At 42.3% G+C, this 23,977-nt stretch overlaps 1 gene segment (V, D, J or C); it reads left to right on the top strand.

Annotated features, from left to right (window-relative positions):
* The window catches only part of LOC105992511, an 854,274-nt gene that overhangs the window by 773,901 nt on the left and 56,396 nt on the right, over window positions 1-23,977 (top strand). The window contains 1 exon segment of the C gene segment in view: window positions 5,161-5,205. Coding sequence covers window positions 5,187-5,205 — 19 coding nt within the window.

The following is a 23,977-nucleotide window of genomic DNA, read 5'->3' as shown; positions in this document are numbered from 1 at the left end:
CTGCAAAAAGTGCCTTTCCTGTTTTTGTAAAGCCCCCTGGGGCTGTGAGAATAGTGGAAGCAACTATAAATTGGAATTTGGAAAAGGAACTCTTCTAATTGTGCATCCAAGTAAGTGGGAAGAGAGTGGGAGAAGGGAGACAATTTTCATTTCAATGACTCACCCCTCCAAAATATCCCAGCTTAGCTTCCAAATCTAAAGTTTGTACTGGGGAGGGGGGCAAAGGGAATATGGTCCTCATTGGAGGGATTAGAATGCCATTGTACAAAAACTAAATTATCTTCAGTCAAAACCATTGCTATCATCCATCTTAACTGAAATTATTGGTGCAGTGAGGAAAATTGAAATAGGATCTGGAGGGATTCTGCTAAGGCCAGGAAATGTTTGCCAAAAAGATAGAGAGGAAATTGGCGTGTTGTGACTATGCAAATTCAGTAGACCAAATATAAATCTTTCTGATGTAGATACTAAAACTCTCCTAAATTTATCTCCTGAAATAACGGGACCTGCAATTTCATTAAGTAATGCTGGAAATTCCACAGGCAGATTTCTTCTACCTTCTTTATTTTCTCTCTCAAAGGATCGATTCTCAATACTAGTCTTATAGTTTCCATGAGTGGAATTGAATTGTCTTGTTAACTGAGACAGAGCTTTAAAAAAAAAAAAAACTTTTTAAACTACCATTAAGTAGTCATACAAAAAGGTTTAGATTCAACATGTCACTTTGAGTACGTTCATAATGATCAACATCACCCTCATCATTCTCTCCTATCTCCCAACCCCTTCTCTCCTCTCAAGTTATACATTTTCACAACTGCATTTGCCCACCCTTCCTCTCTCCATTCATCTGTCAGGCAGAGGAGTTTTTAACCTCTCTTTTCCCTTAGTAACCAAAATGTTTGATTCAGCCTCCCCTGTAAGTTTTCTTGTGGATAGAGGGAAATTCGTATAGTCCTTTCCATAAACACCCCCCTCTGTCAAAGCGAGGGTGTGTGCTGAAAAGTTAAAAATCTGAGATGTAAAAGCAAGAGATGATGGTCGCTATCGGCACTTATTAAAATCTGTGTTGCTAGGAGGCTTCTGAGAACAGTGCTTTTAAATTAGTGCTGGGGAGACTGACTTGTTCTAAAATTCAGGTAGAGTGAAAATAGGGAAAGTCTAAAGGACTCCAGTCTCCTTCTGACATAAGCTAAGTGTCCTTGATGTTGAGTTAAGGCCACATACCCTAGTTCACTTATTCAGCTCTGTTACCTACAGTCAATGAAAGAGTCACACTAGGAGAGGTACATTGAAAAATACAGTCCAGGCAAAGGTCTTTAAAAGATTGGGAAAATGAGCTGGGCACCAATGGCTCAGCCTATAATCCTTACCACTCACGAGACTGAGATCTGATGATCATGGTTCAACACTTTTGGGAAAATGGAGGAGAGCAAAAAAGGAATAGGCCGGATTCAATCATCAATAGGCAAGGACTGTTTATTGAGGAACAGCAAGGGGCACAGACTTTCCCGCGGGTTTGGAGGCTGTGCCAGAGAGTTGGGACAGAAGCTGGGTTTTTTTGTGTGTGTGAAGGCTGAGCAAGGAGGCAGAGGTTAATGAAAAAGCCACTAGGTCAAGGGAGGTGGGGGCTTTTCAGTTGGCCCCACAATGGGATATTTACAACTGGGCTTAGGTGGATTGCCCTGCCAACATATCAAACAAATTCACACATACCTGGGGGTTTGCCTGGCATCTGTATGGACCTGGGACAATAGGGTGAGGGTCAATCCTTCAAACACCAGCCTGAGCAGGAAAGTCTATGTGACTCTTATCCTTTTCTCCAATTACCAGCAAAAAGGCAGAAGTAGAGCTGTGGCTCAAGTGGTAGATTGCCAACCTTGAGCAAAAAAGCTAAGGGATAGTACCCAGGCTCTGAGTTCAAGTCCTGGCACTTTACTCATTTTACTCATAAGTTGGCATATTAAATCAAAAAAAGTTTTTGTACAACTATCTAAAGATAGTTTTTTTAAGAAAAAAAAAAGACTGTGGCAAAAGGACTAGAAGTGGCATTATGTGTGCAGCCCTGAGGTCTTAAGGCAACCTGGTGGCACAGAGCTTGGAATGTTCTAGATAGGGTAGTCCCTGACTGAAGAGCATGTGGTTTGGTTAGCTAGGAAGTTCTCGTGTGCAGAAGTGCCTCACTCAGCAGGGACACAATCAGCCCATATGGGACAATAGAAACAATGAATAATACATCATGTTGTCAAATTCCACATTCAGCAGTCCCTGAGGGCTTATCAAATTAAAGCTTCAAGGGGATTCACATAAACATCCCAGGAGATTCTAGGAATCTTTTCGCTTTTCACAGGGCAGGCAAGCAAGGCTGAGGACCAGACAGTAGGTTTTCTTTGTTGTCTTACTGGAAACACATTAGGGCAAGGACTTGGGTTTTCCAGAATGCAGAGAGAAACTAGGAACTCCTCCCACACTTGGTTGGACTCTTTGGGGGTCTGAGAGCCAAAATAACCCCTGCCCTTTAAAGTGCTGGAGAGGCTAGAGTTTGACAAACTCACCACCATGCAAAGAAAATGCCTGCTCAAGGCAGGAATCCTTCCAGATGCTGCATTTCCTATACAGCAGAGGGGCGGGGGTGGAGGGGGGTGTGGAAGGAGTGGGGGCACTACAGGCAAGGGCTGTATGCAGTCCAATGAATCCGGGATTCAATTTTGTTTCCTTCTATCAGCAGAACACAGACTATTTCCACATCAACACTTTGGTACCCACGTCTCTGAGAGATTTTGCTGAGGGCAGACATTTGTTTCTTGTGTCCTATGGGGGAGATGGGATGGGGGAACAGAGACTTGTTTTTGACATTAAATACTAAGAAAATTAAAAGATGTGAAGAGCTGTTTATACCCTGATTGCTGTCCTTAAGACAGATAGATTCTTAACTATTAGCCTTTTCTAATGACAACCTTTTCCTATGATAGCAAGTAACATAAAACTTTAGCCTTTTACTAATAAGCAATTGTTTGAGATGATCAGAGAAGCTAGCATAAACTCAGTGAAAAAAATTTAACTACTTAAAGACAATAAAAATATAATTTAAAAAAATTTAATAGTTGGGGCTGGGAAGGTGGCTCAGTGGTAGAGTGCTTGCCTTGCATGCATGAGGCCCTGGGTTCAATTCCTCAGCACCACATAAGCCAAAAGAGAAAAGACGAAGTGGCCCTGTGGCTCAAGTGGTAGAGCGCTAGCCTTGAGCTGAAGAGCTGAGGGACAGCGCCCAGGCCCGAGTTCAGGCCCCCCGACTGGACCAAAAAAAAAAAATTAATAGTTGCCTAGCTCACACTTGTAATCTTAAATACTCAGAAGTCTAAAATCTGAGAATTGAGGTTGAAAGCCAGCCAGGCAGATTTTTTTTTTTGGTCGGTCATGGGGCTTGAACTCTGGCCCTCAGCTCTTCAGCTCAAGGCGAGTGCTCTACCACTTGAGCCACAGCACCACTTCCAGCTTTCTGGTGGTTTATTGGAGATAAAAGTTTCACAAACTTTCCTGCCCGGGCTGGCTTTGAAACTCGATTCTCAGATCTCAGCCTCCTGAGTAGCTAGGATTACAGGCCTGAGCCACTGGCACTTGGCTCGGCTCCGAACAGTTTAAAAGTTCAATTCAGGTAAAGAGTTAAAATATCTGTTCTTGAGGGGTAGGATTTGAATACTATCAAACCATGTATTACATACACTGATTAAATTTTTATTTTTAAAATTTCTGTGATATCCACTAGACAGAGTCAATGAGAACCCCAAATTCCTGTAGTGTGAATGCCAGCAATAGGATGTTTATTTAGTGAGAGGAAAACATTGACTGTAACCCCAAGTAAATACTCAAGATCCTACCCGCTGTAGAGACATCACCTAACTCTGCCACTCTGGCCATTGGGCTGGCTGCACTATGAGGTTTAACATCTGGCTGATAGTGCATGGGGATCAGATCCCCAGATTTTCCCAATGTTGAAGTGCTTTCCAGAACAGTTCCATAATAGTTAATCACCACAGCAAGGCCCTGGTGTAAACCTTCGGTGAGCTCCTACTTACACTTGACCAGGTTCAAGACTGACAGAAAAGCCAAGTTGTCTGAAGGCTCAGTTCAAGGTGTCCATCATTTTCCTTTCTTATGCTAGGGCATGAAGGAAGCTCAGGAGACAGTGTTTCAGGAGACTGGAAGCTAAATCTCATCTAATTCTAGTCAGCCTCCAAAAGGATGAACACTCTCCTCCTGTCTCCTTGTAATCAATTCATAGTCATCAGAAATATGTGACACCTCGAGGGGAAGAAAGGACATGCCTTGAAAACTGATCAGAGAAATTGTCCTGAAAATGATGCTGTAAAATGGAAATGAGACCTTTAGAAAGAGAGTTGCTGAACATAAGAAATCAGTAAGCCTCAGGATGGAATGAGAAGAAGCAAAAGGAGATAGGAGGCAAACCTGGGGAACAGACCCAGGACCACCAGAGAGGGTCTTCTGGCCTTGTGAGGAAGAAACTCAACCTCATGGGCCCAATCCACCTTTTTCGGTGGATTTTTTTTTTGCCAGAATTTACATATTTTTTTAATTTTTGAAAAAAAAAATGAATAAATAAAGGCCAGGTGCTGGTGACTCACACTTGTAATCCTAGCCACTCAGGAGGCTGAGATAGAGGTTTACAGCTAACCTATGTAGAAAAGTCCATAAGACTCTTATAGACAACCACCAAAAAACTGGAGGTGGTAGAGCACCAGCCTTAAGAGAGAAAAACCTGGGGCTGGGAAGATGGCTCAGTGGTAGGGCGCGTGCCTTGCATGCCTGAGGCCCTGAGTTCGATTCCTCAGCACCACATAAGCAAAAAGAAAAAAGCCGGAAGTGGCACTGTGGCTTAAGTGGTAGAGCGCTAGCCTTGAGCTGAAGAGCTGAGGGACAGCGCCCAGGCCCAGAGTTCAGGCCCCACAACCGGACCCAAAAAAAAAAAAAGAGAGAGAAAAAAAAAACTTTGGGACTGTACTCAGGTCCTAAGTTCAAGTCTCTATATAGGTGTGCAGACACACACACACACACACACAGAAAGGTGGTTGGAGCCACAGGAAGCTCTCTGGGGTTCTTGTAAAGGCCTGTGTTACTGTGCTAACAGCGGTGGTGGTGGCTATGGAAAGCTGTCATTTGGACAAGGGACCATGCTTACCGTTCATCCAAGTAAGTGTAACAGGACACACAGCATGCTGCAAATTCTGGACTTGCAGCCCAGGTGTCACATTTAATAGAAATGTTGGTTTTCTTTTTTTTGGGGGGTGGGTCCAGTCGTGGGGCCTGAACTCTGGGCCTAGGCGCTGTCTTCAGCTCTTCAGCTCAAGACTAGCACTTTACCACTTGAGCCACAGCGTCACTTCCGGCTTTTTTCTTTTTTGCTTATGTGGTGCTGAGGAATCGAACCCAGGGTCTCAGGCATGCAAGGCAAGCGCTCTACCACTGAGCCACCTTCCCAGCCCAGAAATGTTGGTTTTCTAAGAGCCTGATCTGGCTGGAAGTTAACTGGTGTTGTCCAAGGTCCTTTCTTGTCTCAATTTCAATATGCATACATTCCATTTGTTACTCTGACTCTACTTCTCCCCTTGCTGTGAGTAAAACTGACCTTGTTCTTACAAAGTTAAGAGGGTTTCCTGCTTTCAGAGCCTTTTCTGCATGTGAGGTCCATTCTTAGAGGTGAACCTTCCCAGCTAATTGCTTCTAAATAAACCAATCTGGTTTTTTTAACACCACTTTCTATCAGAAAGTTCTTCCTTATATCAATCTTAAATCTTCTTGGCACAGCGGAGGCAATTTCCAGCAGGATCACCCGATAGTCAACAGGGATAATTGAGAGCTGGGTTTGAATAGGTATGTGGTTTTCCTTTCTGAATGAGTTTTAAATGAAAGCAGAGAAGGAAAAACTGAAAACAGAATGGGAATTTGAGGTCTTATTTCAAATCCCTCTGTGTTCCCTGCATGTCTTCTACTGCTTCTGTAAGTGCAAAACTACAAAAACAGAGAAAGAGAGGATGGGCAGAAATAGGTGATCACCATGTCCGTTCTGTATCTCTGAACAAGCAAAGACAATTAATTCTAAAGAGTCGCTGGTACAAGGCTTAATACCTTCCTCCTCCTGGTGACTTGGAACCTGTATCCTTGCTGATAATTAGAGCAGATAGAAAAATTTGGCTTTGGTGTGTTTGCAGCAGCATCCCACTGGGAAAAGAAAGAAATGCACTGATTTTTAAGATTCATAAAGTTCCTTCTGTCAGTTGTAAACCTCCCTGCTGCGGGCAGATGTGTGACAGCTAAGAGAGGCTGATATTTGGAAAGAGACTCAAATAACAATGAAACCACATGGCTGCAGAGACCCAAACTCTGGTGTCCCCCATGTTTCTTTTCTTTTTGCTCCCCAACCCATTTCCTATCTTTGGGCTTTCCTTCTTTCTTTCTTAGTGGCAGTATTAGGGAATTGAACTTAGAGCCTCAAGCTTTCAAGGCAGGCAATTTGCTAGATAAGTCCCAACCATTTTTTACTGGTTATTTTGAAAATAGTGTCTCATCTTATGCCTAAGATAGCCTAGGCTGAGATCCTCCTTCTCGTGCTTTATTGTGTCTCTAAGAATGACAGGTACACACTACTGTGCCCAGCCATTGATTGAGATGGAGTCTTTCAATCTTTTAGACCCAGGATAGCCTTGAATCTCGATTCTCCCATCTCCAACTACCAAGTAGCTAGGATTACAGCTTAAGCCACCATGCCCAGCTAGGTCTTTATTTTTAGGTGGTTTTTGTTGTTGTTGTTATTGTTTTAAAAACCCATGAGTTTGGATTAAGGAAGGCCTAGAAATTGGAGAGCATTGGGTGCTTACAAATGATAAACAAAAAAAGAACAAGAGATAGGAAAAAGAAAACTTTAAGCAGGAATATGGATTTCAATATGGAATGAATTGGAAGGTAGATATCAAAGAAAATAACTGCAATTGTTACCATAGAGCACTTTGTTTTCCTCACAATCTCAAGGGAGACAGTGTCCTCTCATGTAAAGCAATGCGCCCAGCCTCAGTTCCTGGAGTAGCTACTCTGTGTGGCACAGTTGCTCAGTCGGAGTTCTGTGTGTGCCAAGGAGCCCTCTTAGATCACTGTCTCTATTTGCTCTTCTGTATAACAGAATAAATTTACACCAGGTGGGTGTGGAGCTTAAATGTGCCTGTGCTACTTCTAGACTAAATAGTGAGTTGTGAAAATAGCTCAAATGTTCAGGATCCTTCTAAGTGAAGTCTAGTTCTGATGAGCAGGGCACAGATTGGACCAAATTTTAGTTGTGTGTCCCTCAGCTCAGTAATGTAAGAGCCAATCCTGAGAGGTTGACATTTGAGCCTGGGATCCAATTGACTGAAATATGCCAAAGTGGTCTGAAAGGCCAAACTGCCTTCAGAGCTCAGTCTTTGTTCTTAGCTATCCAGCAGTTGTCATTTCAGGAAAAAAAAAATCCACTTAGAAAGGTCAGCTTTTCATTAGCCAGACAAATGAGAACAACATATTGACCAGAGATTAGAAATGGGGAGCCTAGATCTCAACCTCTGAGAGCCTGGCATTTCCAGTCCTTTAAGTCATGATATGCTGGTGATGTGCAAAACTACATATGCTGTCTCAGAGAAGGCAGATCAATGTACCTGTGGACCTGGTGTCACCAAGCTAAGGCTTGGAGATGGAAATGAGATGCAGATGAGGAAAGTTGGATGGATAAAGGGATAGTAGAGATGGGTGGAGAGGACAGGCAGATTGGTGATGCTTTTACACCTATAATGTGTTAGAAATTATGGCTGGAATGTAGCTTAAGTAGTAGAGTGTCTGCCTAGCAAGTGCAAGGCCTTGAGTCCAAATCCCAATGTCTCTTCTCAAAAGAAGAAGGAGGAGGAGGAGGAAGAGGTAAGGAGGAAGAGGAGGAGGAGGAGGAGGAGGAAGAAAAAATTGCAATGACATAGAATCTGGCCTAAGTGTGGCTCCAACTCAGATCCCATAGGTAATGCTGAACACTCTCTGAGATGCCTTTTTGAATAGCATCATAAAAGACTGGGGTCTGTGCTCTCTGAGACTTGCCTGTCAGTTATTGTGAAGTGCTGGGTTGCTGTGTGGCAGCTCCTACAGCCGGTTGATATTTGAGCAAGGGACAAGCTTGTTGGTCATTCCAAGTAAGTTTCCATGGTGCCTGGGGAGTATGGTGAGGCTGACAGTCACAGGCAGTCACAGACAGAGGACTCAAATGTCTGTGTAGGTGCAGAGTGGTTGAAGATACAAAGCTGAAGGATTCGGGATATATTACCTTGATCAGAAAAAGAAGTCAAAGAATGGAAAACATAGGTTTAGTTTTTAAAAGGTGAATGGAGAATATGAGACTTGAAAGTGGTAATCAAAAAAAAACGAAAAACAAAAAAACCAACCTGTGATCTACCATACATTTTCATGTGGGGAACATAGTGGGATGAAAGGGCACAGTTAATGGGGTACTAAAAATGAAACAGGTTGGAAAGCAGCAAACTGATCAGAGACTCTGACTAGGTTAACCTGAAAAGAATTTTTCCAGAAGTTCTATAAAGAGACTCGTGTGTGTGTGTGTGTGTGTGTGTGTGTGTGTGTGTGTGTGTGTGTGTGTGTGTGTGTGCCTGCGCTGGTACAGGGGCTTGAATTCAGGGCCTCGGTGCTGTCCCTTAGTTTTATCACTAAGGCTGGTACTCTACCACTCTACTTCCACCATCTTGCTGATTAATTGAGACAAGAGTCTCCCAGACTTTCGTACCCACTTTCCTACCCTTTGAACCAGAATATCAGCCTCCTGAATAGCTAAGATTCTAGGCACAAGCCATGAGCATTCAGAGAAACGTTTTCTTGCTGAAATAAAATCCTTCCCAGACTCAAAAGATGTCCTAAGGAATCCTGATTAAAAATGCATTTCAGAATCAGACGATCATCAAGAGAGAAATTAAGTCCTAAAATAAAAAGAATTTTTAAATGCCCAAGTATAAAGCAAACGAGCCTACACCTTTAATTAGACAGTGAGCAATACAAGATGAATATTAGCCTTCTTTTTAATCCTATCTCCAGAGGAATGTCCCTCCAGCTGCTCTAAGCCCTGGAGCTTCTTCCCATAGCTCTTCACTTGCTCTGGCAAAAAGGAAAGATGCCTCCTGCCTCCTGCCGTGCTGCCTGCACAGCCCGGGTGGGGTTGGGTGAGGCCCCAGGTGTCAACTCTGGCTCTGGTTTTTGTTGAGCTTCCTATCACAGTGCAAAACAGTAACCAGTTCTACTTTGGGACGGGGACAAGTTTGACTGTCATTCCACGTAAGTCAAAGAAATTTTTCTATTATCATTGTGTTCTGTAAACCCTTTCTGTGGCAGGAAGAACCATCAAAAGTCTGCTAAGTTTTTTGCTTCAAAATATTAGTTTTTATCTGGAACTCTAGCAAAAGGCCCTTTTCCTCAACCCCAAGAATGATTTACACCATGACAAGTCTTAATTGCCTGGCTTGTAAATGCCTGCAGCACTGGCCTCTCCTCTAGCTTACTCCTCAGGTCTGCACAACCAAATAAGTTGGCTCCTCTTGACACAGACCACGGGAACCAACGGGGTGGGAGCTTCAGACAGAGGCTAGAGAAGGCCAAGAGGCAACTTCACAAAACATTGAAATGTGAGTGAAGTGAAAGATGAGGATGGCAGGGATGTCCACACTTGGCCATGTTCAGAACTGATAAGCGTGACGGGCTGGAAAGGTGGCTCAGTGGTAGAGCGCTTGCCTTGCCTGCATGAGGCTCTGGGTTCGATTCCTCAGCACCACATAAGCAAAAAGAAAAAAGCCGGAAGTGGCACTGTAGCTCAAGTGGTAGAGTGCTAGCCTTGAGCTGAAGAGCTAAGGGTCAGCGCCCAGGCCCAGAGTTTAGGCCCCACGACCAGACCCAAAAAAAAAGAACTGATAGGTACTGTGCACTGGCATCACAGGGAGACAGAGGGAGAGGTTCTGTTCTTTGTAAAGACAAATTTAGCAGAAAAATCAAAACACATCCCAACCCTCTCCTAATGACAAGCCTTTTATCCCCCTCTGGGTTGTGCAGCAGGAACCTTTAGGAAAGAGGCACTGGTGGCTTTGATGTTGTGTTAGCATTGCAGAGAGCAGACACACAAGAAACAAGGTGAGGGCTTGCAGGAGAATTGAGAGCAATGGTTTTTGTAATGGTTTAGCACACTGTGTGTCTAACTCTGGAAGCCAGAAATTAACCTTTGGCACTGGGACCAGACTCACTATTATACCCAGTAAGTACTTCAGCCCTGGTCAGAACAAACCAGCCTGTCATATTCTGGACCATACAGGTTTAGAGAATTTCCACCTGTCTTTATTCATAACCAGTATAGAGGGGGTGGCTGCTACATCGTGCTGTTGTCTGAGGGAACTCCAAGCTTGAATATTTAATTCCTAACTAGAAAACATAATTCACAATTCTGTTTTTGCTGTTACCATCCTATGCCAAGGTGACATGTGGAGAACTCAGACAGAATGCCTCATCTTCACTTTTATCTTGTATGATAATTTTCACTTTGAGTATTGCAGTGTTTTGAAGAAATGGTAAAAACATGGGCTATCAAAGAGACAAGCAAAGCAGGACAGGCAGAGAGACAGGGCGTCAGGCGGCATCATTTTATAACACAAACCTAGTGTTATGTCTCTTCTAGCAGACAGCAAAGGTATTGGGGAAAGTGCTAAGTACTGGTGCTCTGGGCATGGCAGAGATGTGACCTTAGTAGCAATACTAAGCATTGATCCCAAGGGGGAAAGTTTAAATTTGGAAAGCTCCGGGCTCTTTCCCCCAACCAAGCTTAAAAGTGTGGCAGCATGTCTGCGATCTAGTTACAATTTGGGTAAGACACAGAATTAATGTCAAAAACAACTGCCTATATGATTAGTGACAAGATAGATAGAGAGAGAGAGAGAGAGAGAGATAGTCAGTAGACAGAGAGTAGATAGACTGTAATGGATAGATATAGGTAGATGATAGAAGCTAAACAATGGACAGATGATGAAGATAATAGATAGTAGATAGATAATAAACAGATAAATGTATATAGAGAGAAATGTGCAAAACAGATTTTTATACCTATAATTAAAAGATGAGAATTAGTTGCATATGCTCGATTTTTGACCAAACACAAGCTCACAAAAAGAGAGAAGCTGGGCACCAGTGGCTCATGCCTGTAATTCTAACTACTCAGGAGGCTGAGATCTGAGGACCACAGTTTAAAACCAACCCTGGGCAGTAAAGTCCATGAGACTCTTATCTCCAATTAATCACACAAAAAGCCAGAAGTGCTACTGTAGCTCAAATGGTAGAGTGTTAGCTTGAGCAAAAGAATCAAGGACAATGCCCAGGCCCAGAGTTCAAAGTTCAGGACAGCAAAAAAAAAAAAAGGATAGAAAAACATACCAAAAGAGTAAATGTTGGAGCAGTACACCTCTCCAAGTATGGATTTCCTAACTATTCAAATGACTTCCTTACCTAGAGGATTCTTTTTTCTTTCTCTCTTTTCCATTTTGCTGCATCAGAAATTAAAGGCATAAGAATTGAGGATTTGCATGGCTCAGACTCTTACAGTGAAAATTACATTATAAGTCACCTCCCAGTCAGGAGGGATAAAGCACCTTGAGACATCAAGGTCTTTTTCTTCTCTTTTCTCTTCTCTTTGGATAAGGCAAGAAAATGGTCTCGCCTCACTCTGAATCTAGGGACAAAGAAGTCAGAAAGAGACAGCAATAGAGCTGAGTCAGGGAACTTGAGGAGCCAAGGAGAGCCAGTCTGTTTTCTCCCAGATGCAATGGTGGCCAGAACATTTCAAGAAACTGTTTCAAGGTGAGCCAGCAACACCCCTAGGGCAAATGCCACCAAAAACAACTCCAAATAAGAATGCTTTGGCCAGTATGGTACAGTCAGACTGGCTCTAAGGTAACTTAAAGCCCCATGTATTTGGAAATGTTGTGGGGACCAACTCTCTGGAGTTTATTCTATAAACAATACTTTCAGAAATTGATAACAGTTGGTAGTTGCTATGGGTTTGGACCTTGGAGCATATCAGAGTGGAATTATTTAGAACAGAAGGATCTGATTAGGATAAATGAGATGAAGGGAAATTCTGGCTAGAGGGCAAGAAAGATACAGTGAATCTAGTGAGTAGTATTTATCCCTGTCCAACCAGCAAATCAGGAGCCAAATTCCAATACAATCAGGAGCCAACTTCCAATACAATCAACCTTTTCACATTTACAAGATTCTGCAATTATTGTAATGTCTTTGGCTTTGGGGTCACATATCAGCAGGTCCTAAATGTAAAATAGAACCATCCTGTGTTTTCAGCACTAAGTCACTTGCCCTCCCACTCAACTCCCACCCAAGATGTATTTTTGTAAAGGGGTTAGCTGCTGTGTGAATTATGGCAACAAGGTGATCTTTGGCTCAGGAACCATTCTAAAAGTCAAACCTTGTAAGTACAAAACACATTCTGATCCCCTCTAATCCCTACCTGAGTGTCACTACATATTGTGTAGACTCCTAGTTACAAGGATTTGATTCAAAAAGAAGGGCAAATGGCGTCCAGGTGCAATATATGTACTTTGTTAAATATGATTCATTTAAGAATTTCCATGCTTTGTCTTGGAAAAAGTTAAATCATACCGATGCACTGATGTGGCTCACAGATTTAAAAAGTAAAAAAGTCACTGTCTCTGTGGGCCATGCTGCTTGCTGTTTGAGTGTCTAGACCCACAAAATAGAAACCTCGGTCTGTTGTTTTGAGCTTAGAGATTTAGCCTGAGCCTGTCACTTAGGGATAAGAAAAAGCTACACCTGCTTGGCTTGAAGTGAGTTCCTGGGATCTGTGGCAAGAGAAAGCCCAGGCAAGCAGACTGGTAAGGAAACACTTATGGCAAGTGCCTGCTGCATTTCTAAAAAGCTGTTGACAATTGTGAGAACAGAGGCAATGGAGAAAAGCTGACTTTTGGGACTGGACCTCACTTATCAGTTAGGTCCAATAAATCTGAGTGAAAGTATGATTTTTATGACTTTTTCTGTTATGTGTTCCAACCTGATGTTTGAGTTGCACATCTTTAAATTCCAAGGATCATAACCACTGCACTTGCCCTCTCCTATGGACAGAAGAGAGTTGTGTGGTCATGGCTACATAACAGTGATGTGTGATAGCTGTGTCATTGCAATTCCTCAACTCCAGGGCTCTCATCCTAGAGATGAGATCTGTGAACCTTTATGTCAGCAGCAAGGGAGAAGAAGAAATGACCAGTATCAAAGGCTAAGGCTATAAGCTGTCAGTCAGGGTTTGTAGACATCAGAACCTCTGGGAAGATTCTGAGTTTCCAGACATGAGACTCCAGCAGAGGGGTTTCTTGTTTGTTTGGTTGGTTTTGTTTGAGTTTTTTGTGATTTATTTTGTTTTTTGTGTTGTTTTTTTGGGGGGGTTGTGGGTGTGTATGCTGGTATTGGGGCTTGAACTTAGGGCATGGGGACTGTCCCTTAGCTTTTTTTGCTCAAGGTTAGCACTATATCACTTGAGCCATAGCTTTACTTCGGCTTTTGCTGATTTGTTGGAGATAAGAGTCTCATAAACATTCCTGTCCAGGCTAGGTTTGAAGCACAATCCTCAGATCTCAGCCTCCTGAGTAGCTAGAATTATAAGCCTGGGCCACCAGTGCTTGGCTGGCAGAGGGATTTTTGTCAAGGTTTGTCCCACAGTGTGAATACAGGAAACACAAACAGACTCACCTTTGGGAAAGGGACCCAGCTGATGATCCATCCTCGTAAGTGTTTCCACCTGGGAGACTGGGTTCTAAATGCAATCCACAGAGGGACATTTTCCAACAAACTTTGCTGTGGACCCCTGGGACCACTTCCCTCATTGGCACCATTCTAAGTACATAACAGTATGTGCTTCAGAGGACTTCTAGGATCTTCCCTTTGTAGGTATTTGATTACAAGTTTACTATTGGAAATTCTAGGCTCCAGAAGACAAAGGATATGAATTTAGGACTAAGGCACAAATATATTCGGGCTGTTTGGCCAGCAGCACCTTTGCAATAAAAATTACTTACATAGGAAATGTTTAAATTGCCATGCAGATAAAGGAAGGTCCCTTTGCTTCTTTTTCTGTCTTCATAATTTCTTCTCTGCCTGACTTAGGGACCTTAAGTTAAGATAGTTATTCATCATTTAATTCCCAGCTCCATCACTCATCAAGTGTGACAAAAAAGATCTATTAACATAAAACCAAAAAAAGGAAGGACAAAGAGTTCAATTTCCAATATCTTCAGAGTTAAACTTGACAATTTGGTGGCTTTATTCAATGAATCGGTGCTTATGATCAACTGAGGCCAAAGTGGGCAACCAGCAGGTGATATGCATTGCACCAGTCTCTGGCCAGAGCCCTACTGGCCTTATAGAAATTAATAGTGCCAAGTTTGGGATGTGGTCCCTGGAAGGTTGCCATAGCTACACATCTATAAAGCAGTCATGAGGACAACTCTGAGGAAGGCAGTGGAGACCAGATAAAGAGTTGAGCATCAGGTTTCTGTTGTGGAGTTTCTCACAGTGTAACCAGTGGCAGTGCCAGCAAGGTCACCTTTGGGACTGGAACACGACTTCAGGTCAATCCTGGTAAGTCATAGGAATCATGAGTCACCATATGCTCTTTTAGAAAAGGGACTGAGTACTCCAGAGGGAGGGTTCTGGTGGCTGCAGTGGGAGTTGACCTCGCAGGATTCTTCCTTTCAATAGTACCTGTGTTATTTTGATTTCACTGAGGCTTTCCTTCCCAACCTGTAAAAATGACCTCTCTCCTCCAAACTTCTTCCATCTCCCTTACACTGCTTGTTTGCTTTAGAACATCAGGTCCAAGGACTCATTTATGTCCAGGACTTTGTTACTCTAAGCAACAGAATGAAAAATGTTCTCAAATTCAGAATAGCAGATACTGTTTCCTTGTTTAACGTTTCAAGGGTAGTAGGTATATGTGAGGAAATTCTAACAGCTGCTTTAGAGACCTTTTGTTGTGTGCTGGTATAAGGACTTGAACTAGGGACCTGGGAGCTGTCTCTTAGGGTTTTTTTTTACTCAAAGCTACCTCTTTACCACTTGAGCCACAACTCCACTTTTGGCTTTTTGGTGATTGATTGAAGAAAAGAATCTCACTAACTTTCTTGCCCAGTCTAGCTTCTAACCATGATTCTCGTATCTCAAGACTCCGAGTAACTAGGATTACAAGTGTAAGCCACAGGCACCAGGCTGTTTTAGAGACTTTAAGAAAGCTTGCTTAACCCTCTAAACACCCAAATTCTCAGAGGAATCACTTTGTTAGGAACTTGGTGGAGTCAAAACAAAACATTGACCCTCTAAGATCAGAATCAAATACTATTATTTTCCCCCAAAAGCATTACTGTTTCATTATGTACCAACTGGGAAGTGACTGTATAATTAATAAGAAATTATATAGATGAGTGAATTAAGTATTTCAAACTTATGATTAAGATGCAAATTGTAGAAATTCTGGACCAAGCTACCAAGGAACTCCTCACATACAGTAAGTCCCTCAGGACAAAGAGTATACCTGGGCAGGATTTCTTCACAGCAATGATTTATATACTGTTGAGGGAACTGATTGAAAACATTACTTGTCTCGAAGTGCCAATTAGGGTTTAGTTTAGTTGTGCTAAGTACATGGAGAAGTACCCCTATTTACAGCATAAGGCTGACAAAACAGCCCCATACCTGTAGGAAAAGACAGGGACTGACTGCATTGTGCATAGTATTTCTGACTGCATGGTATTTCTCAGTTCCTCTCATCCCTGTCTCTGTAGCCCTGCAGGCTAGGTTCTCCCATGAGGTTTTTGTTAAAGCACCTATTACTGTGACAATAATAACAATGACCTTCGATTTGGAGCAGGGACCAGACTAACAGTAAAACCAAGTAAGTAGAGGGAGTAATCTCAAGAATTGTCCTGAGTGGGAGACAGTGATGTTTTGTCTATTTCCATGGGATAAAGACATCTGCTGCTTCTAAGGGAATCCTGTCTTGTTTGACCCTGAGTGAGTTGGACCTCTGTTAAATAATGAATTCTGGTAATCCTAAGGATTAGGTCAAGAACAATAGTAAATTTCACTGGCTTCTTCATTATTTATGTAGAAATGGTAAGGATGATGGGCTGGGAAGGTGGCTCAGTGGTAGAGTGCTTGCCTTGCATGCATGAGGCCCTGGGTTCAATTCCTCAGCACCACATAAGCAAAAAGAAAAAAGCCGGAAGTGGTGCTGTGGCTCAAGTGGTAGAGCGCTAGCCTTGAGCTGAAGAGCTGAGGGACAGCGCCCAGGCCCAGAGTTCAGGCCCCACAACCGGACCCCCCCCCCAAAAAAAAGAAATGGTAAGGATGATATATAGAACCCATATTTTGTGTGTGGAGGGGAAGGGGAATAAAGTCAACAACTTAGAAATCAGCATTTCCTCAATAATAAAAACTCTTCTAAGCTGGGTGCCAGTGGCTCATACCTGTAATCCTACCTACTCAAGAGGCTGAGTTATGAGGATCAAGGTTTGAAGCCAGTCCAGGTAGGAAAGTCCAATTAACTAAATTAATTCAAAGCTGGCAGCCGAAGTGTGAATCAAGTGGTAGAGTACTAGCCTTGAGTAAAAAAGAAATAGTTCCCAAGCCTTGAATTTAAGCCCCAAATACCAGCACAAATAAAAAATAAACAAAAATAAACAACCACCAAAAAAACCCAAGAGGAATACAATCTGCTCTTTTGCTGGTTTTTGTTTGTTAGGTTTTTTGTTACTGTTATTCTGTGGCTGTGAGAGTGGCTTGGTGCTAATCACCTTGAAGAAGCCATTCTCTGACTCCATGTTGACCACCTGTGCTAGGTAGCATAGCTCCACCCTTGCTCCACCTGTGTCTTCATGAGTCTTAAGTAAGAGCAGCCCATCAAAAACCAGTTTTGTGAAAACAAAACAGGTGGCTTAAGATTAAGTTCAGATCTATCTCATAGCCAGCTGTTTATTATTATTATTATTATTATTATTATTATTATTGTGAAAATACCATACAGAGGGGTTATAATTACATGGGCAAGGTATTTTTTTTCTAAGAAATAACCTAGCCTTGCCAAGCTGCTAGACCTGGGGTTGTATGATAGCAAGACTTCCACTAGAGTCTGAGATGATCTCACCTGCTTGGCTTCCCTGCCTACCTACTGGTTATTGTAAGGCCCCATAGGACTGTGAATACCGGAGGACAAGGGAGGTTCATCTTTGGAAAAGGCACTAAACTGTCTGTTAAACCAAGTAAGTAAGTGTCAAGAACTCCAAAGGCTTCACCAGTGAGTACAGCTGAAGTACAATTTCTGAGTGAGTGAGGACAAATTCAACCTTTCTTTCTGTAGTTCTCCTGCCCTTCACCCATGAATTGCAAGGCAAGGCCCTCTTCTCAGGATGACACTTTGTGGAAGTGCATCGTACCTCTGTGTAGAATGGTGGTCTCATGGGAAAAGAAAGCATTATTTGCACTGTGGAGGACTCTGATGGGGCTGTAAGCTGGCCAGTGTTGCCTATAACTGATATATGTATATTAGACATTTGTTTGTGTTTAGTTTGTTTTGTGAGCTTGAACTTGAACTCAGGGTCTCACACTCTAGCTTGGCTTTTTCACTCATGACTGGTGCTCTACCAGCCGAACTACACCTCCGCTTCTGGCTTTTTGCTGGTTAATTGGAGGTAAGACTCCCAGATTTATCTGCCCAGACTGGCTTCAAACCTCAATTTTGAAATGTCACTCTCCTGAATAGCTAGGATTACAGGCATGAGCCAATGGCACATAGCTCTAAACATTTGTTTTAGCAGAGGAAGGGGGAAACAGAGAGGTCCCTATGAGATGTTTTTGCTTAGAGAGAATACACTGTGGACCTCAAACACCGGGTATGCACTCAACTTCGGCAAAGGCACCTCACTGTTGGTCACACCCGGTGAGTTCTTATGGTTAACTAATTATCCTTTCTGGAAAGAAATCCAGTGGGGCCTGTTGAAACACAGCTAAATTTAATTGCTTCGTTTAGCATGCAGTTGTTAACTGTGTCGGATGTGTGAGCAAGATATGAATATATGTTTCCCTAGAGGCTGGATTTAGTTATCAGGTCCTTGGGCAGTTTGATAAATGATCCTAATACTGCAATCAGTGTTTCTCGAAGGTCCATAAGGCATGTGGTAACTTTGGAAAAGAAGTAGAGATAAGAAGAAAAAGAGCTTTGTGATAGAGGCAAAAACAAACCAATAAAAAGGAAGGCTACCACACAACAGTGCGTAGCCAAGGAAGCGTGTCCTTAACAGATAAGTGATGAGGACCCAACTGAGTTTATGCCCTGTTATCCAGCACAACTGAAAAGTAAAGCAAGTAGGCTGAGAACTCAGGGCTCCAGAGAGCAGCAGCCAGTATATGCTTCTCAGAACTTTCTTGTTCTAAGTGAGTAAAACAGTAGAACTTGCTCTGGAGATAGAGCAGCCCAGGATGTGTCCCATCACTGGACTTGTTTCTCTTTGGAAATCCCTTTCTTCAACCCAGAAACAACTTCACCTCTTCATCTCAGCTAGCTGAATCAGCCCTAGGAGAGAGGCAGAGAACATCAGTGCCTTAAAGTCTTCCCACCTCTATTAGATTATCTTTAATAAAGCAGAATGTTTGTGTTGAGTTGTGAGCTGTCAGGGAGAGGGTAATAGAGATGGATGATAGAAGGAAATACTGAAAATTTACAGGCAATCCACCCTTCAGAGTTCAGTGGGGTGTTTTATTCTTTGTGTGTTTTGCTCTTTTCTCTTAGAATTACAGAAATAAGTACTTTCTGTGCTGGCACACTTTACCGAAAGCTGACATCTCACAGGTAGTATTCTAGAAGTATGTTATCAACCATACTCAGTGTCTGAACTAAGTGTGACAATAAGGTAATGGCTGATGTGTTAACAAATAGGTTTATACATTTAAACAAGTGGTCTAGTCAAAGCACTGGGCTTGAAGCAGTACATACTTCAGTTTCATGGCTGCTACTGTTCACCTTCTCTGCTGAAACTGCCCTCAAAGCACAAAGCCCTTTCTTTCTGTAACATCCACAATGGCTTTCTCCTTTTGAAGGTAGATTTCTCTTTTGTTAATAGCCAAAAGCTTTTCAGAAATAAGACTTATCAATAGAGAAGGTACTCGAGTGAATTGCTGGTACTGTTTGGAATCCAAATGAGGTGTAGCTAGAAAATTATGTCATTGGTTTGTTTTTATGGCTCATAAACTGACTCTCAGGAAGAAACCTAAGGGGAATTCTTGCAAGAGTTCAACACTCACTGAGATATTAGTTCTGATACACTTGCTAGATCAGCCTCCTAATAAACCCACTTATGATGATAAGAGCATGAGATTGGAGAGTTTTGCAAATTTACTTCCAATATAAACAGAAAATGATCTCTTAAAAAACTGAGATCTAATCCCAACTAAATGCCTTTGGGTACAACATGAGGTCAGGGCCTTTTGGTGTGCCATCTACTGGTGACAGTGAAGCTGCTTTAGTGAAGGTGACCTTGCAGTGGTTTGTGTAAATGCATGTCACAATGTGGCTAACACAGGATCCTACAATTACGTCTTTGGGGCCGGCACCAAGTTGACAGTCTTAACAAGTGAGTATTACAGGCAGGACAGACTTTATTTTTGGTGCTCATTTTTTGAGAGGGCAAGGGGGAGTAGAATAAAAGAAAGTCTCACTATAAATTATGGAGCCACAATTATTGTCAAATGAAGTAGCCATCTTGCGTCCCTCCATTCTGAACAGAAAGTTCAGAGGTTTGCCATGATGGGTTATCATTCATTTTGTAAGGCTTGTGTTAATCATCACAAGAATGTTTATGAAACCCAGCATGATGGTACATACCTGTAATCCCAACTCTCCAGAGGTTGAAGCAGTAGGATTATGAGTTCAAGAACAGCCTAGGCTATATAGCAAGACCTTGTGTCAAAAAAAGAAAGAAAGAGTATTTATGAGATAAAGACCTTAAGATATGCTTCTTTACACATAGGAATCCTGTATTCTTCACTCTCTTCTTTTAGAACTACATTCTCAGTTTATGTTTTTCACATTTCCTGTCTGTCTCCAAGCCTCTCTCCCCTGTCTAACTCACTGCTTCATCTGACACTCAGATTTTGAGAAATAATCTCAAGAGAAAATCATATCCATTGCCTAGCCTATCACTCAAGGATTTCTAGTATCCAGGTTCTTTCTCTGCTCCAAATCCACTTACTATTCCCTTCTACAAATGCTACACTCAAAATAGTGGGCTTCTCCAGAACACTCATACCTAACACTGCTTGTGCCCTGTATCCATACAAGACCTAGACCTAATACCTAAAGCAAGTTTGCACAGGTCAAAAAGAGAAATTCACTTCCTGGTCTCTCAGTGCAGCATACTTGGCAGCCAACTTCATAGGGATAGTTGAGAAATTATGTACTCTTTCTAAAACTTAGAGGCCCGCAAAGGAGGTCCAGCAGCCAAAGAACAAAATATAGAGGGAGGGAAGGGAGGAGATAGTCTCTGTAATGAGTGCGATGAAGAGGGATCCATCTATGGAAAGAGATACAACACTGGAGAAACAACGCTGACTAAATACAAGTGGCAAATTCATGGGCTGCCATATTTCCTGTGTGTCTTGTCCCCCCCCCCATTACCAGTTGTTAAGCCTCCAATTCTCAATGTAGCTATGGTGAGGAAGGGCAGAGTATATACTAACACTGGATGTTTTAGACTCAGATTTGCCTTCAGGTTATGTCAAAGTTGAAAAGGGCAACAGAAAAAAAAAATCATGTGTGAAGAATGGGGAAGGCTATATTCTTAGTCACTAGGGAGTGATCTCAGTTTGGTCCTTGAGTTGTGCTACTTTCTGGGAAAGGGTCAATGAGACTAGAGAAGCCTCTCCCAGGACAAGCATAGGAAGTGGTCTTATTCCTGGTAACTACCTAAACAGGGAATGAAAAGACTTATCGAGCTGGAATCAATGGGATATTACCTGTGTCTGTCACTAGTTCTGGGCAACTAAAAAAATTGGACATCTTCTTAGATATCCAGGAGCTGGACATTGTTCTGAAGTGCCTGGCTTCAGCACTGGGAAAGTGTGGGTCAGTACCCTGAACCTCTTATCAAATGGGCAGCCCTAGCTTCCTTCAGTCCTTCCCTCTGGGGTCACAGCCTCCATGATTGCTTTCCCTCTGTACTGTGGACATAAATTGTTTCTATCTTATCCAAATGAGGTAGATGATTTTCAGAACTCTGGGGAATTATTATTGTAAACACTAAAGGATGTGCAAGGATATTTTTGGCTGTCAGTATTCTGGGCCTGTACAAGAAAATTCCTTCTTTAGGATATTTACAAAGAATAGCCTTCATTTATCCAATGTGGAAACAGGTCCTGAAATCTAAGCTGGTGCTAGGACTCAGTGCCAGCTTATTACTATGACAATTACTTAATATTCTCTGTGCTCGTGGTATCGCTCCTTCCAGAAGATCTTTAGGGAAAACTTCGTTCAGTTTCTAGGAGGTTTTTGCTGAGCTGAAGATCACTGTGTGAATAATAATGCAGGCAACGTACTCACATTTGCTGGGGGAACAAGGTTAATGGTCAAACCCCGTAAGTATCTCTGCTGAATCCATAATGAATACTCTCCTAGCAAAAGGAAGCCACAGAATGAAACTCAGTTTTCTGTTTTTACCTACTCAGTTTTATTTTTCAGATTAATTTGAGCAATTATTTGGTATATATACATGAGAAAAAATGGGTATATCTGACACAGGAACAAATTCACTGGAGAAAATAAGTTCCGGGGCCTTTTTTAACCATTTGGAGCAGCATGTCTGATGCTGTTAAACCCAGTGATGGGTGAGCACTGGAATTGAAGAGCCCTCCGTCAGCTTTCTCAATACCGGACCTTGCCTTACTGGTCTAGCCGGAAGAAGACTTGGGTAGAGGAGGAGGGTTGACATTTAATCTCTGGCAAGCCTTCCCATTCCCAATATAGCATGAATTAACCACAATAATACAGTCTTCCCCATTGCCTTTTTGGCCAGAGTTGCTGCTGGGGGAGCACGAAAGCGGGATTTGGGGATTGAAAGGGATTTCCTGGTACATATTGGCTGCTCTGTTTCTGTAAAGCTTCCTACGACTGTGTAATGTTGGCAACAATGGCAAAGTGACTTGGGGACTAGGAACAAGCCTGGCAGTAAATCCAAGTAAGTCTTCCTGTTAACTCTTTCAAACTTGTCTGTTAAGTTTGAAACATCTCAAAAACCACCTCCTTTTATTTTTGACTTCCTTTCTTTCTCCATGATCTTTTACCCTAATGTTTAAAATGTCCAATTATAGATAGTGTTTTTATTCTGTCCACTAAAGCCAAATTCATATCTACTCCTCAATTAAAATAGAAGTATCCAGAAGAGCATTAGAGATATTTGGAAAATTAGACTATTTTCTTTCTTTTCTTTTCTTTTCTTCTTTTTTTTTCTTGTGCTAGTCCTGTGGCTTGAACTCAGGGCCTGGGCACTGTCCCTGAGCTTCTTTTTCTCAAAGCTAGCACTCTACCACTTGAGCCACAGCACCACTTCTGGCTTTTTCTGTGTAAGTGGTACTGAGGAATCAAACCCAGGACTTCATGCACTTCTACCACTTAGCCACGTTCCCAGCACTAGACCACTTCCTTAGATGGACCTAGGTTGGTCCATCCTCAAAAAGGCCATCAGAGAGCACTGGAAGTTGGAGAAAGCAAGAATATTCATCATGGTCAGGTGCTGACCTGACCATGGGTCATTGGTAAATACTGTTTCTCCCAACCAAAGACAAGTCAAATGCTCTAGGACATCTCAGGATTTAGAGTCATCTCACGGCCTTAGAAACATCTCCCCACTGTGGAGTAACCAGAATGACTCACAGTGGCCATATAGCCACTCCTGCTTCTCTCTATTTGTTTTGGCTTACAGCCTATTGCAACTGGCCGGAAAAACAGGAAAGTGGATGATTTGATCTTAATTTTGCCTCTCTTGAGAAGTTATTCTCTCCAGGAATCCTCAGGAGTCCTTTAGAGATTGCTTAACCTGCTAAAATTGTGCTTCCCATAATTAAATTGTATTTGCAGAGGTGTTTGCTATAGCTTTGGCTGGGGCTAGGTCCTGGATCAGTTCTAGGGCTCCAAGCTTGGCAAAGGCAGGGATGGAGGAAGACTGAAAAGAGGAGCCAGGGGCTTCACAAAAATCATCTTTGATATAGACATTAGTAGATATCTAAGTGAGATTTTAAATAGTTTCCCATGTGCTAAACTGATAACATTCTCTAGGGAGGTTACCCTTGCATTTGTAGCTCTGAATGTAAGATGTGGAATAAAAAGGGGTAAGAGTCAAACATAGTACCAAATAGAGAGAGCAGAGATAAATATTGTTAATGTTTAGTTTATAAAATGTCATTCCAAACGCCAGTGGCTCACGCCTGTAGTCCTAGCTACTCAGGAGGCTGAGATCTGAGGATCACGGTTCAAAGCCAGCCAGGGGAAGGAAAGTCCATGAGACTCTTATCTTCAGTAAACCACTAGAAAACCAGAAGTGGTGCTGTGGCTCAAGCGGTAGAGGGTTTGCCTTGAGCTGAAGAGCGCAGGGACGGCGCCCAAGCCCAGAGTTCAAGCCCCACGACTGACGAAAAACAATTAAAAAATGAAATGTCTTTCCAATGTATCTCAAGGTATATTTATCAGAGTTGATGAGCTATTTTGTCTGTATTACTGGTATACATATTTCAAAGGAAAACCCAACATAGCAAAGACTAGTTAGGAATTTGGATACAAACTGCTTGGAGAAAT

The sequence above is a fragment of the Dipodomys ordii genome, unplaced genomic scaffold (genome assembly GCF_000151885.1).
Source record: "Dipodomys ordii isolate 6190 unplaced genomic scaffold, Dord_2.0 Scaffold84, whole genome shotgun sequence".
Classification (NCBI taxonomy): domain Eukaryota; kingdom Metazoa; phylum Chordata; class Mammalia; order Rodentia; family Heteromyidae; genus Dipodomys; species Dipodomys ordii.
The sequence above is the reverse complement of the archived record's forward strand: the minus strand, read 5'-3'. Positions and strand labels throughout refer to the sequence as shown.